The 15,856-nt window shown below is 38.0% G+C and overlaps 1 protein-coding gene across 1 annotated transcript; it reads right to left on the reverse strand.

The window, feature by feature from the left end:
* Positions 1-6,851: 6,851 nt before the first annotated feature.
* Positions 6,852-15,314, reverse strand: LOC147235713 (alpha-2Db adrenergic receptor-like). The gene is made up of 3 exons (XM_086143897.1): positions 14,169-15,314; positions 13,516-13,895; positions 6,852-8,130 (listed from the first exon to the last, which is right to left on the reverse strand). The coding sequence occupies exons 2-3, from the start codon at positions 13,819-13,821 to the stop codon at positions 6,994-6,996; spliced, it is 1,443 nt and encodes a 480-aa protein (XP_086000023.1). The 5' UTR covers positions 13,822-13,895; positions 14,169-15,314; the 3' UTR covers positions 6,852-6,993.
* Between the last annotated feature and the right edge of the window lie 542 nt (positions 15,315-15,856).

Genomic DNA, 15,856 nt, shown 5'->3' on the forward strand with positions numbered 1-15,856 from the left:
ATAATATGGACTGAAACAGATATAGAAGAAATACTTAATAGAAAAAGATGATTTACTATGCAATTATGAGATTTGTCTCAAGGTTAAATCCAGCTCTAACTCAATATCACAGCAACCACCTTTCACCAGATCGGATATAAATTGTTTCTTAACTCATAAGTAAGAATTAACTCAATTAAATATTACTAGCATTGTCATGGATATATAAGTTATTGTTAAAACGTACGCTTAATTACTATAAAAGTACAGAAGGAATGTGTCCTGCATGTTTGACCCAGATGTCACAGAGGGTCTAACAGTGTGCATTCTAAAATAATAGTGTTTCTGTATTTCCAGAGAGAAAAGAGGAAAAAAAAATAACCTCCAAGGGGTTATTATAGTTGAGGGGCTGATGCCTACTTTCCTCACTTCATTTGTTTCATGCTTGATAATCTAAGTTTGGCATCAATTCATCTATCTAATCTCTTAGATCATAGGCATCAAAATCTGGCCCGCAGGCCAAATTTGGCCCGCACAGTAATTATTATTGGCCCGCAAAGCCATACCAAATGACTATTAGAGCTGGCCCGCAGGTATAGTCTACAGATTATTTACTGCTAATTCTACAAATCCCAGAATTTTCTGCTGGTGTTTTGGCACGAAAATCACAACAGGACCCATAAATGCCTTCTCCTCTGTGTACAGTTGTTATAGCGACCTTATGCTAATACTGGCACCCTGCTATTTAGGCAGAAAACCGGATTTTGCATGTGTTCAATATTAAGTTATATATTGTATAGTATTAAGCTATGCTTGTTCCATATTTCGTTCTTAAGCAAAACTGGTTTGGGTTTATTGTTATATCTGGAGGAAGATTTTTTTCAATAAATATCAATGTTGCCTGTGACTTTGTCCCAGTTTTGAATTTTGGCCCACTCTGCATGTGAGTTTGTCACCCCTGTCCTAGATAAATATGTAGACATGTATCTCTAATCACACACACACACACACACACACACACACACACACACACACACACACACACACACACACACACACACACACACACTCACACACACACACTCGTGTTTTCATATGACATGCAAGAGTGCGGGATATGTCATAAAGATCATACAGATGCTAGTCAGTTCAGCCCCTCACTTATCATGTCATTTATTTTTAGCAATGTCCTACTCCAAGTATCATTATATCTGCTCCACAGTCCAGTGGAACAAAAAAATAAAATGACAACCCTATCCAAGGGAAATATTGCACTGTTACACTTTACTGTACACATATAACTGGTAGAGCTGCAACAAGTACCCAGCTGCTCAAAGCAGTAACCCTCAACTTTCTTACGATTGCTTCTGGCTCTGTTCAAGCTAAAACTCTTGTATTATTTTAATATAACTGAAACAAAAAATCCACCAAATCATTGTCTCTGGAAAGTGCCTGATAAACTGTGGACCAAAGTTGAATAGCATAATTTTCATCACGTAAAATGAAAAAACATTTTGACATCAAAGAATCTCTTTTTCTCTTTCTTGATCTCCACACACACACACACACACACACACACACACACACACACACACACACATACACACACACACACACACACACACACACACACACACACACACAAATACACACACAGTATATACAAGTATATGTCTATGCTTCTATAGTATTTCTTTGAAAAATCATACTGACATGACTCCATATAAACTTGTTACAACTTCTTGCTTACATCCAAAGAGCGATCTCTCCTTACCACACAAAAACATATCATAACTTAGCTCATTATCACGATTTTTCCCATGTGATTGCAAAGAAAGTATGCTAGTATTGGGTGATTAATGACGATCAGTATTAACCAGCCAAGGCGGTGAAATGAACTTGAACAGCCCCCAGATGCTAAATATCACAGACCTGTCAGTCAGACTCGAAGAAACCCTTTGGATGGAACGTTTTTTGGGTATCTACAACCAAACTCAATTGCCCTTCATTTACACTCTGCCTAACTTTGAGCTAAGTGATTGTGACAAATGTTGAGCATTTTCAGCACTTCTAGCTCATTTGCCATACATGTTAATTCACTATCGCTTTTCTCAGGATCTTTTTGAAGTTACCAATTCTTGAGGTTAGAATGTGTATCTCTATTCAAATGCTTGTCAGTGTCGGCCTGTTTTGCATCGGAACTGCAAATTATTTTTATCTAATAAAAAAGGGCATTAATATTCACTGCAGCCCTTCCTCTCCCTTGGCCGTGTTTATCTGTTACCAATTCAACTTACTTTGTTGAAAAAATTGGTCTTTCCACAACTGATTCACAGGGGAGTTGATATGTGTGAAGCAGAGGAGGACAACTGGGAACTGATCTTCTCATTGCTTTTTCTCTGTAGGGGACTGAAGGCTTTTGTTGTTTTTTTAACCTGATTTTGCATGCATTATCTAGTAATTTCCTTAGCCTGTTTTGAAATTCTATTGAAAATTCTGATAGCACATTCAGAGATTCCAAGTTTAGGATATAGTGGTTTAGATTTCCTAAAAAAATATACCGTTATAAAAACACCAGTCAATTTTTGTTTTAGATTGTAGGAAAATCAAATTTATTACGCTGGTCAACATACCTTTGATTGATTATTAATTCTTGTGTACATTATCTTTACCACACCCCAAACTAAATGATCTTTATCTATGATTAATAATCAACAAAGTATCATCTTATCTTGATTAGATAGCAGGTAGGAAGTGCTGAACTTTTGCCAGAGGTGATTTGCAAATATTAGAACATTATATAACCAAAGACGAGAACAGAAAAATATCTGTAAAACACATTTGATGCATCTGTTGGATCTAGAACAATGAAGCAATATGGTATTTGAGAAAAACGTAACTATATGTCCACACAATGTTTTACTAATGCAATGAATTAGCAAATTTCAGTTTGCAGCCTGATTAATTGGTAACATTTACATTTTTATACTGTTTTTATCAGATCAAGTCCTGCTGTGATGTTTCAAATGGCAATAGCCATGTATCTGAGCATTGCAGCAAAATGTGTTGTTTCTAAGTACAGTTCCAATAACGAAAAGACAGGAGGCAGAGCCAGAGGTTGCAGAGATGATGATGCTCTTTGGGATTAACCAGGATGGATAGGATGAGGAATGAGTCTATCAGAGGAACAGCACATTGAAAGTTTTGGAGAGAAAGTCAGAGGCCAGACTGAGATGGTTTGTTCATGTACAGAGGAGGGATAGGGAATATATTGGTAGACGGATGCTGGAATTGGAGCTGCCAGGCAGGAGGTCTTGAGGAAGACCAAAGAGATGATTTATGGACGTAGTGAGAGAGGATATGAAAGTAGTTGGTGTGAGAGAGGAGGATACAGAGAATAGGGTTAGATGGAGAAGGTTGATTCGCTATGGCGACCCCTGAAGGGAAAAGCCAAAAGGAGAAGTGCTGTTTCTAAGTATTTTGAATTTGAGTTGTGTTTTTTTCTCTAAATTTGTTCATCAGCATATTTGTTAAAAATAACTTGATTCAGAACCATATATATATGTGTGTGTGTGTACGTGAATGTTTGTGAAACTGAATATATATATATATATATATATATATATATATATATATAGATAGATAGATAGATAGATAGATAGATAGATAGATAGATAGATAGATAGATAGATAGATAGATGGATAGATAGATAGATAGATAGATGGATAGATGGATAGATGGATAGATGGATAGATAGATAGATAGATAGATAGATAGATAGATAGATAGATGGATAGATGGATAGATGGATAGATAGATAGATAGATAGATAGATAGATAGATAGATAGATAGATAGATAGATAGATAGATGCATATATATATATATGTGTGTGTACTGAATCCCACCGCAGGAATGGAAAATTTGAAGATGCTGCCTATATTTTTTTTCTTCTCATCACCCCATAAAATGGCTTCCAGACAGCAGGTGTGTTTTCTAAAGAAGCAGAGAGAGATTATAAGTGGGGGGAACTAGCGGGAAGAAGGGGAAACTGATGAGCCTTGATCATCAACACGCAACCACATAACTGCAGACCTTGACATTTGGAGAGGCAACATGCTGGGCTTGTGTTTGTGGAGCCCATGGTGAAGCATCTCGCTGACCTCAGGATCCATAGTGCTCTTCTGTTTCGTATAATTCCCAGTAGTAAAGAAACGCCTGTGATTGGGAGATATTCAGACTAGAATTGTGAAACAGTCTACATGCAGGTGGCTATACAACTGCCTGTTTCTGCATCAGGTCAGTCCACTGTGGGAAACTCCCCGGCTCTGTGAATGCATTTTAATTAGTCTTTTCTGTTAGGTGGGAAACATTTCTGGGTACATGATACTTAAAATCAACAGACAGTATTTTTGTGAATAAGGAGATATTGGAAATAGAATTGCAGAGATTTCCTATGAACAGTTAAGAATGGAAATCAAAATTGAGTAGGTTGGCATGACAATCCCAAAAACTAGATCCATGGGGTTTCATCAAGACAGCAAAAAATAAGAAGAGATCTTGCTACCACACTCTTAAATTAGAAAGTACCGTCTTCTTTTTGGCATCTTTATTCTCTCTGACACTGATAGAATATTCTTTTTGTTGTATTTTCAAGAAGAAGCCTGATCTCATACAACATTCACATCCACTTACAGATGAACTACAGAATATGTGCACAGACTTATGATGCGCTGTGTTTCTTGGATGTGTCATACACTCCTGCCTGACTCCTGTCTCCCAAATAATGTGATATTTATGTTTTCCAAAACACCTGAATACATGTTGGTTGTACCTTAACTGATCTTTGCTCCAGAACTTTCAAAAAAGATAAATCCATTTCTGTCGAGAAAAATCATAACTATGACAAGATACATTGGTGACACACACATTTAACCATAATGCTGATTAGTAAATAACGAATCAAAAGAAATACATGTAAATTGCTATTGATATTTTTAAGGACTTTCTGTCATCTAGATCACAACTATTCTCATTTGTTTTTTGACTCCCACACAGTAAATGACAGTGTTGTTGTCGGTCCCCAGTAGGACACATAGCTGTGAATCTCTGGACAGACATCATGCCCACATCTCCAGCAGTCTCCCTGCTAGCGTGAATGAGCTCTCCAAGTGCAAGAATGAAAAAAAAATCCCAACACCAACACCTCTTGCATGTGTTCAAAGAGAGCTTATTGATTAATATCAAAGTAAGGACACATCATAAGCCTGCATTTTGAAGTTCATGTGCATATTTGAGCTCAAGTTGTGTATAATAAATCCATCCTGCTGCTCTTCAGTCCTTTGAATCACATAGCTTTAAGGGGAATAATGGCCTGTCGCCTCATATAGAACTTGTGTTTTGTTGAATCCTAACATATTTAAATTAACAGTTTTGCATCTCATGGAAATAATGTTTTCTATTCTGTAAATGTTTTGAGAATCTATACATGGCTTTAAACCTGACTATTCTTATTATCTCCTAAAAAGTCAGCTTAATGTGACTTGTATAACTTGAACATGTCAACTATTCTCTGACATATAAGTTTCAGCAAGCACTTCTAATACTACTAAATATATCACCCTCTGCCAACCACAGGTGTGTTCTGTATCCTTTAGTACCGTGCATATGCTGTGCAACTACATATAGGTTTCGCAAGCTTTATCCTCTTTAATTATGCAACGACTGTTACTTTTTCTGACTTGCCACCGCATCAAGAGGAGAGTGATGTAACACATCTTGTGGCCTTGCAGCTCCCACTGCCTCCATCGACACTCTCCTTTGTGTTTGGAAAGGTAAAGCTCCGAGTCTGATTATTTTTACTGGCCCGATTTAAGTAAAGTCAAGTTTTTCAGAAAATATAAAAAACTGAGTCACATGTTGATTAAAGGGTTGATTTAGGCAAAAACAGATTTTTTTTTTTGTCAAAAAATGACTTTGGAAATTATTTTAAGAAGGTGGCAATATGATCATTTGTTGGTGCAGCATCTCTGCAGAGATTCAGTAAATTGGATCTCAGGTGTGCTTCTGAGCTCAGGTCATGGCATGTGATTTGAGGTATTGGTCAATTCACATTTGGCAATTGTTAGTTGAGGTTTGGATTTTACAATATCTGATAAGTTACTTCACTTTTGGCCTCTGAAAATAATTGTCCATCTTTATATAAATATGAAGATGACTATTCATTCATAGGTCCAGACGATTCACTAACTTAGGTTTTGTCTTCCTTCTCCTTTGCCCTAACCCTGTCTGTGCACAGCAGCTTAACCATCCACTGGCTCCACATGCATTGATCATTTCTTTGCTCTGAGTTTCCCGTTTGTGAGAAACTTTGATTTCTAATTTTCCCAAATTTTTCTGTGTCTTTATATTGAGTTAAAGTTCAAACATTTGGCTCTGCTAGTGTCCAGAGGCAGAGAAATCAGTTTTTTCAAGAAGCTGCTGGGATCTCTCCCTTCTCTTCTCTTCCCTTCTCTCCCCTACTATTATTTATTATTGTTACGTTTTACTTGAAACTCTGGCACAACGATGTCCTTCGGGATAAATAAAGTTGTCCTTATTCTTATTCTTATTCTTATTCCTTATGAATCACTGTTTCTGCCGTTGTAAGCCTAGCAGTGCATAGATATGTTGATGCTCTGCAGGGACATAGTTCATGGCCCTGCAGCTATTTTCTTCCAATTAGCATTCAAGATGCAAAATGAAGGTGTTCAATTGAAGCATTACTGCATCAGGGAAGCAGAGTTTGAGATACCGGTTTTCACAGCAGCACTATCTCAGAATCATCCTCCGCCTTGAGTCAATGGTAACAATTCAATAAATGATTCAGGCGCTACGTGACAAGCCCTTTAATGTTTGTATTACAGCACAGTGAATTAAAACTGTGTGAATACATTTATGACTCTCTGTATATGTGTATTCAGACACACATACACACAAACATACACGCACACATCCATACATTCAGTCTTATCTTCACTTATGAGTCTGAAATAAAATCTTCTTAAAAGCCCTCCTGAAGTCCCGGTTAAAAACAGTGTATATGATGGGGTTCAGGCAGCTATTGCAGTATCCAATCCAGAAAAAGAGGTTGAAAAGCGTATCAGGGATTGTGCATTTCTCTCTGCAGACAGCATGGAGACTGTATGTAAAGAAAAACGGGAACCAGCAAAGAACAAAAACCCCCATCACCACTGCTAGAACAAATGTGAAGCGCTTCTCTCTCATCTGTGCCACTTTATTCTTGGACAAAGACATCTGGCGATTTCGGAGAGGAATGGGGGAGGAGAGGAGGAGGTGATGGGAGTAATGATCAGATGATGCCCATGATATGGAGGCACAGGAGGGAGGAGGCTTCAGCATGTTTCCTGCACCCTCAATGTCTTTTCCCTCCCCTGTTTTCAACTTTCCACCAACTCTTCTTGGGAAGTGAAGTGAAGAAGGAAATGAGGAAGATGTTTTTATGTTAGCTTCACAGCTCTTCTCTTCTAAGTCAATATCATCCAACTCTCCTCTTCTATGGCTGCTGCTGCTCTCCACATTGGAGGAGCTATGCTTGTTTGCAGACCGTAGGCGATTCAACTCATACTGGGATTTCCTGCAGCCGGCTTCTTGTCTTTGGCAAGTCTTTGCAGCACCAGCAAAACAGGTCTCAGACTGCGATGGCTGGCGCTCCATTGTGTTTTTAGCAACAAACACTGTAGAGGCTCGCTGCTTGGCAACACGGTAGATCTTACAGTACACTAGAATCATGATGATTCCTGGGGCAAAGAAAGACACAAGGCAAGAAGAGAGGATGTACCAAGTCTGATTATTGAGAAGACACTCCTGCCTTGGTGTATCGTTGTCCTCCAACAAGTCCCAACTCTTCTCATTCTGTGTCATTAACAGTGGTGGTGATGAGATGACGATAGAGATCAACCACACAACACTAATCATCCCTTTAATCCGTTTTGGTGTCCGTTTGCGATTGTAACTGACAGCTTTGGTGACAGACCAGTAGCGGTCAAGGCTAATGGCACAGAGGTGGACAATGGAGGAAGTGCAAAAGAGGACATCCAAGGCCAAGTAAAAGGAACACCAGGCAGATCCAAAATACCAGTAGCCCATTACCTGGAAAGAGGATAGAAATGTTAATTTACACTCAAGCCCTCAATTGCAAGCCAAAGTAATTTATTTATAGTTCATTTGTCATCTCCCACTCAGCTTCCATCAGCCACCCTTAAATGAGGCTTTAAAAGCATTAATTTCACTCAATTACTTCTTTCCTTCTGGTTTGCTGCTTTTGGAAGCACTGGCTTCTTTAGCTACTTTATTCGCATCAATTCCCAACAAGACACAAGTAAATATTACACCAACATTTTATTCAAACTTATCGACTAACATTTTGAATTGAGTCATGAATATGGCGGAGAAGTGGGATTGTATTGAAAATTTGTGCCAAGTAATGGGGAAGGAAAACAAAATAACCCACAACTTTTTAATGATTTTCTACTATGGCCAGGATTGATTTGTCCTAGTGTGACCCGACAGGCAAGTCTGTTATGGAAAATGGAACTTTAAACATCAACATTCTACATAAATATACATATATACACACACATAAATAATAAATACATTTGCATGGCTCTTGAGAAATCTATAAATCTGATGGCGCAGAACAATCTTGGTGTCTGTCTGGGATTATAAATGATTGCTGATTCTTTAGATCTTTCTGCATTTCTCTGGTACTTCACCATAGCAATGTGACTTATCTAAATTATGGATAACTTAAGGAATGTCAGGCTACTTTTAGGGATGAAGGATAGAAGAATTTTTAAATGATTGGTATTGAACACTAACCTTGTACCAGTGTATAGTAATCTCCCTCAGATGCTCTGTCTTGTTTTATGATCGCTTTCTTTCTTGCCAGTCGATCCACTATTAGTTTACTCAATCACTTTCTGCCCGGCTGCTATTCTTATGCTTCTGAGTGAAACATCCCACTAGAAATTCCTGTTCATGCCAGAATTTCTAGCGAGATGCATAGGATTTGACGGATTGTTTGCTCAATCAAAATACAATAAAATTCACAACAGTGCTTCGGTGAGAAAGGGCACGGACATTAATGCATTTTCATGAAAGATACCATTAGGTGGTATGCATCAGAAACCATGTCCTTTTTCCATAGGTTTTGTAATATAGTTCAGTATATATAACAGTTTCAATATACCAAATGCGTATTATGTCCTATGTTTCCAGATTTGATCTTTTAGACTTTTGCCAGCGTGCAGTGAAGCAAGCTGTACATTTTAGTTAGAGTTATAGTTTGTTTTTGTTTTTTTCCTTTGTCTCAAGCTTAAACTGAAGAACCTCAAGGGTTCATTTCCTTACTTATTCAAAAGGAACACCATGAGATTGCATAATCTTCCTGATCCTTCAAAATCTAGCAATTTCAGAGATAAGCAGACACTTTTTTACTGGTCAAAGAAGGAAAACTACATAGTAAAGCCATGATATGATTAATGGTTGTGTTCATTTAAGTCGAACAAAACTCAGGTCTCTGGTGCTTTGTCACCTCACTAACTGTCATTGTTAATGTTATTTTCACGTATTGCGGATCATTCCAGTGGAGAGGCTAAGATCCAGTTGAAATTATACAAATGGGAATACAAGTATCTAATTTGGTACACAAATTCCAAATTATATAATCTATAAATAATGCATGGTCACTTGAAAATCTATCATAGTAGCTGTCCTGCAAGGTTTTGGGATTTTTAAGAGAAAAATAGATTCTCTAATAGAAAAGCATGTACTAGTTCAATTGAGATATTTTTTTCGAGTTCAAATCTATTTTCTAATTTACCTTTTTTTGGTAAATGCTAACTTAATGTTTGTCCTATGAATGCTTCACATACACTTATTTCCATGTTATGCAAATCAAGCCGGTTCTGTCTGCCAATAATGTATCGTTCAACAAATCTACCAGATACACAAAATATTTTTAGAACACAAGGTTTTAGCCGATGGATTTGGCTAATTTGCTAAAAACATAAACCGCAACTGACTTTAAAACAGAAGAGAAGAGATCCATCTTTCTATTGGACTTATATGATAATAATAGCAATAACTTATCCTTTATCAATCCCTCATGGGGAAATATGTTCTCTAAGATTAACCCATCATGGATGACCCATAAGCAGTAGGCTGCCATAAATCAGCGCCAGGGGAGGCATTAGGGGTTCAGTGTCAAGCTCGGCAACACATCGACACACTAGGAGGAGCCGGGATCGAAACAGGTATGTTTATTCCCAAAGATGATTACTCTACCAGATGACCCAAAGGGATAAGCATGCTGTATGAGAAGATATTATAACCCAATTACTTTGACAGGCATCTTGGGAAACAACAGCCAAGCTGGATTTTAAGATATGGATCTTGCAGATCTATTTGGTATCCCCCATAGGAACATTGTGCAACTACAAGTTATGATTTATAGAAATTTTCTTGAACTTACAATATTACCAAAATGTGTCTGTTCTTTAATTTCACATTTCAGTCCCTGATCACCACACTTAATGTCAAACATTGCAGGTTGTAATTGGTGCACAATTGGTAACGATTAAAATTAAGTTTTCCACTGTGATAGTAGCTGGACTTTAACATTAATGCTCCTGCAGCCCCATCACACAGCATTATATATTGTAACATGAATGGTGAGGGGGAGTCAGGTGAGATTGATCGCACAGGTGGTGGGTGAAGAACACCACAGGATGCTCTGTACTGGATCTCTTTGTGGGATTTCCAGAGTAAAATCAATTTATCGATACAAATTAATATTATGTGAGCATAGTCACCACCTTGGTCAGCTGAACATTAATGAGAGACTTTGGGACTAAATTAGACAGCAACCATCACTGCAATCAATAAAACATTTAATGAGCAAATATCTTTCGGTATAATTGTTTTCATCTAATGTCTATAGAGGCACAAGTAACACAGTTGCCCATCCCACCGATGTGAGTTATTGGCTAATATGCATAATAGCGGCAACTTCATGCGGATAAAAGTATTATCGCTCCTCAGGGGAAATTGTTTGCACACCTGAGCTCAAACTAACAACGTAATAGGCAATTATATTTTGCATTCTGACAGTAATTAATTGGCTTTCACTGACAGAACAATTAGAAACCTGGAAATTTGGTGTCTGTCTCCATGGACCAAACCCTGGTATTTACAGGGCAGCAGCAGATGAACTCAGTCTTCTTGTTATCCCATTTGTTTTGTGCTTGTATTGTTTCATGGTCGGTTGTTTTGATTGAGGGAGCACCTATTGATGGAAATCCCCAAGAGGCATATCAATATGCACAACTGACATTATAAGAAGGTAAACATTTGTTGCTTATTGTTTGATTGACCAAATACTTAAAGGTTAGCTCAGCATTTGTCCCCTTTTCAAGATGCACAACAGTTGACAGCAACAAGATTTTATGCGAAGTGACTGGATTCATGATTAAGAATGTGATTAGAATCCCTACTGTGATTCAAAATACATTTTATACTTTTTAGTTTTTATCTTATGTAAACAAAACTATCTGCATGTTTGTGTAAATTTGGTACGGGTAAAGTTTTTTTTTTTAGATTTGTAACCATAATCGTATTGTAATTGAGTTTATGTACATGAAAGTAACTTTTTATGAATTTCCATTTTAATCCTCAATGCCAGTTTTAGAGCAGCTTCAGCAGTCTGCTCTGAGCGTGACAAAAGTACATGAAAGAAACATTGTTCATTTTTCCAAACCAATTCCAAACACAATAAATTTGTGTGATTCTGTATAAATGAACGAGTCATCGCATGACCTAGAGGCTTGTCTTTTTTTAACCCATTTAAAGACTTTTTGATGGTTGAGTGAATTCAAAGAGTTTGATGAATCTTGAGGTGTTTTTTTAACCAAAAACAAGAAAATAATTATCATTTCCTCATAGTGATTCATGAATTGTACAATGCAATCTATAATACCTGTTATCTGAAACATTTAAATATTTAGGTACTTTCCATGTTTATAACTATACACAGCCTAAATGTTTGCCTCGTAAATCAATTAAGGTTCGTAGGTGGATATTGTATCCACCAAGTACAAAAGCAATTTTCGGAAGAGATATGAAACACATGTGTCTTTAATATCAGATTAATAACATAACCAAAAGCAGACGAAAGAAAGACTAAGCTAAACCTGCTCTACATAACACTGAACACTTCTACCACACATAAATTTATAATGCCAAAGAAAACAGAAGAAATATTCATCAGTGCAAACGATTTGTGTGAAAAACCCTTAACTGTAAATTACCATGTGTAGGACATCCCATTTAATCAAACAAGGCAAAGAAAAGAGTAAAGGACAGGGTGTCAGGACATGTTTTGTCAGTTTAAAAGTCACTGTGCCTGCATAAGACCCCTCCAAAATATCAACGCGACCATCTGTGGAAGGTGGCAGCAGCCACAGCTTCAGTTCACAGTATTAGGTTACGGTTCTCAGCTGAAGTAAGAACCACTGCCTACATAATTTGTGCACCAGCTCCCACACATAAATCACTGCTTGACATGTCTACGAATGCTAATACTGCATCTTTGTTTGGTGTATATTGCCTCCCTCTCCAATCTCCCTGGTTTCCTATGTGTTCTAACTGAGCTGTCACAGGGTTAGTTTTGAGTTTTTTGAATGCTTAGCTCTCTGAAATAGAATCATATGAACAAAGAGTCTGAAAGGGGATTCATTTAAATTATACTTTACGCTTTGTATTGGACACTCGTAAATTTAAAAATATAACATCTAGATTCCGATTTAGATCGTCAGTCTGATTAGCCTTGCTAGAAGGACATAGGAGAAGATAATATGAATAACATTTTCATGCTAGTAGTATATTAGAATATAAAGTATATATTTGTATATTAGTTTTCTGAGTCTTGGTGAATGAAGAAGGTATTGTTCTTTATAATAACCCCAACGATGACCTAAAATTCTTCGGAAACTACCCAATTGGAGCATATGTGGCCATAAAAGCAGCCCTCGGAGCAGACTTTTAAGATAGAAGGACTAGCAAATAATACAGGGAGATAAATAGTTTAATATACTTACATCTCTATGGATAAAAAAAATATTTCTGACAACATGTAATTTGAATTTGTTGAAGAAATAAGCATCAAAATGGGTTTGTTCCACCTTACAAAGATTAGATTGTCCAGGGTTTGATAAGTGTGTAAAATTTATGAGAATTTATTGATCTGCGGTTTGAATTTTGAACCAAAGAATATGTCTATCTCACACTACTCCCATCAGGTACTTGCCTCAAATATTTTGAAAACTATTTTGTCTCTTTTTCAGTCAACCCCACCCGCACACGTACCTTTTTTACATAAAGTGACATGTGTTATGGCAACCAACCATATGAACTCAAAAGCTGAGCAAATGAATTACATTTTCAAAAACATCCTTTTACAGATATGTCTTTCCTCACCTCATTGGCCAGGGAGAATGGGATGACCAGCGTCGCCACAAGTATATCAGCTGAAGCCAGAGACACCAGGAAGAGATTCTGAGGTGCCCGCAGGGCACGGCTGGTAAACACAGCTACTATGACCAACACATTACCCACCACTGTGCCAAGGATGATAACTGAGACAACCAGCGCGATAAATACTGATGCCACCTGCGAGTGAGGAGGTAGAGGTGGAGATCTGGACAAGGAAGAGGACGTCTGGCTGATATTCTCCACAGAAGAGTTTGGCGATAAAGTGGCCATTAGAACTTCTGATAAGTCCATCCTGGTTATATCACCGAGATCCTCATTTTTCTACTATCCTGGGCACTCGGCAGCCGGTGGGGGACATGAGAGAGCTCAAAGAATGAGAAGAGAGGGGTAAACAGGTTGTAAGTGAAAGAATTTGACAAACACACAAAAAAAAAGAAATGATAAATGGATAGCACTTTGGTTACTGGAGAGAAGTATAGCATATCGACTGAACTGAAAAACACAATCTATTTAGTATGCATAAAAAATATTACACATGCTTGTCACAAATCCTCACAATCAGATTTCATATTGCACCAAATGTACTGAAGGGAGGATTTGCATGGAATAGGTTAGGATTTTATAAAAAAAAATCCTACCTGCAAAAATATACATCCTAAGCACATCTGAGTCCAGAGGTCGACTGACTGCAGACTGTCTTATTTACTTCTAATGTGCCACAAAAACAAAAAGAAAACAAGCATATAGTTACATGCTCTAGTTCGAGCAGAAACCCTGTTAAAAATGCATGGTGCCCTCATATTGCTGCACTCCCAAAAGCATCAACATGGCAGGAGAACACGCCGGAAAAGTACAAAATAAATAAAGTAAAGAAAAGACTCAATGGGAAGAAGAGATAAAAACACATTTAAAGAGGAAAAGGCAATGCAAAGGAAAAAAAAAAAAAAAACGTCCTCACTTTCGTGTGAGCAGTTGCAGCGCAGAGTGACACTGGTGCTGTTGCCGCTGCTGCTGCTCAGTGATTCCACTGCTGGAGTAACGGAGGGGGAGAGAGGGAGAGATGAAAGAAAGAATGAGAGGTGTGTGAGGAGGAGAGGGAGAGATGTTAGAGGAGCACATAGGAACCTCCAGGAAATGAGCATTGAGAGAACAAAAAGAGGGAGAAAAGGTGGACACAGTGAGGTATGAGAGGAAGCTGTCCAACAGGAGAGGATGGCACTACATGAGGGAGTGGGAGGAAATGAAACCGAAAGAGAGGAGATACAGGGATTTGGGAAAGCAAAGTCAAGAGATGAGAGACGGATCAAATCAGGCAGAAGAGGGGTTAAAGAAGGTAAAGAGGGGATAAAGTAAAGGATAAAATGAAATGCACAAATGGGCTGAGGAAGAGCAAAAAAAAAGACAAGGTAAGGAAAAAAGGAAAAAGATAAAAAAGGTAATGATATGGGGGGGGACATTTGAAGGGGAACAAGCAAAAGGAAGCAAAAAGAGAGATACATGACATAAATGGGAGGAATTAGACAGGAGGGGTGGGCAAGAGAGGGAGTGGGAGGGACAGAATGGAAGAGAAGTTACATGGATGTATAGGAGAGAGGAAAGGACGGAGCAGAAACGATGTTAAGAGACAAGAGAAGAGGAAGAGAAGAGTGGAATCAAGAGCAGAAGGAAATGCATGAAATGAAGAAAATGTTAAAAAAAAAGATGGGGGAGAGGAAATGGATGAAAAGAAAAACTATTAAAAGGACAACAATAGGAATAAAGGGGCGAAGAGAGAGGAGAGAGGGTAAATGAGTTTTGAATGGCCAATTGAAGACAAGATGAGGGAATGAAAGAGTCATGAAAAAGAAGAGAAAAGAAGAAAAGAAGAGTCATTTGGCATGACAGCAGTGAAGAGTCCCAAAAAATAGTCTTGATTGAAGAGGAGCACAAAAGGAGAGTTCGGATTTGAGGAGGAGAAAAAGGCAACAAAAACCTTAGGAGATGAAATGCAGTAGAGGAGGTGAAGGAGAGGAGGAAAAGTATGCATGGCTGCTTGAATAACATAAGCTTATGAATGGTCATCAATCAGTTCCCATTTATGCTGAGACGAATGGAAGAGTGAAAAGCCATCATTTAACTAGTGGTTTCGGCTCTCAATTTGGTTGTCTGGTAGTGAACGATGACACGTAAGCGACTAGTGAGAGCCCCCGCAACAACATGCTTCTGCCTCTGCCACAAAACATATCCCCACTATGCAGTGGGAGCTTCACACTCCTTATAAACTGGCTGTGCAGACCAGTCATTCTTCAACCTGAGGTGACTCACAACCAAGCAGCATCCTCAAAAA

The sequence above is a fragment of the Fistularia commersonii genome, chromosome 3 (genome assembly GCF_037954325.1).
Source record: "Fistularia commersonii isolate RoL2024-O1a breed Wild chromosome 3, RoL_Fcom_v1.0, whole genome shotgun sequence".
NCBI lineage: Eukaryota > Metazoa > Chordata > Actinopteri > Syngnathiformes > Fistulariidae > Fistularia > Fistularia commersonii.

What these genes read in the sequence shown, in the direction of transcription:
- LOC147235713 (XM_086143897.1), bottom strand. Translation starts at nt 13,821, where the DNA reads ATGGACTTATCAGAAGTTCTAATGGCCACTTTATCGCCAAACTCTTCT. An exon ending in CATTCTCCCTGGCCAATGAG is followed by an intron (nt 8,131 to 13,515) that starts GTGAGGAAAGAC and finishes TCCTCTTTCCAG; the next exon opens with GTAATGGGCTACTGGTATTT.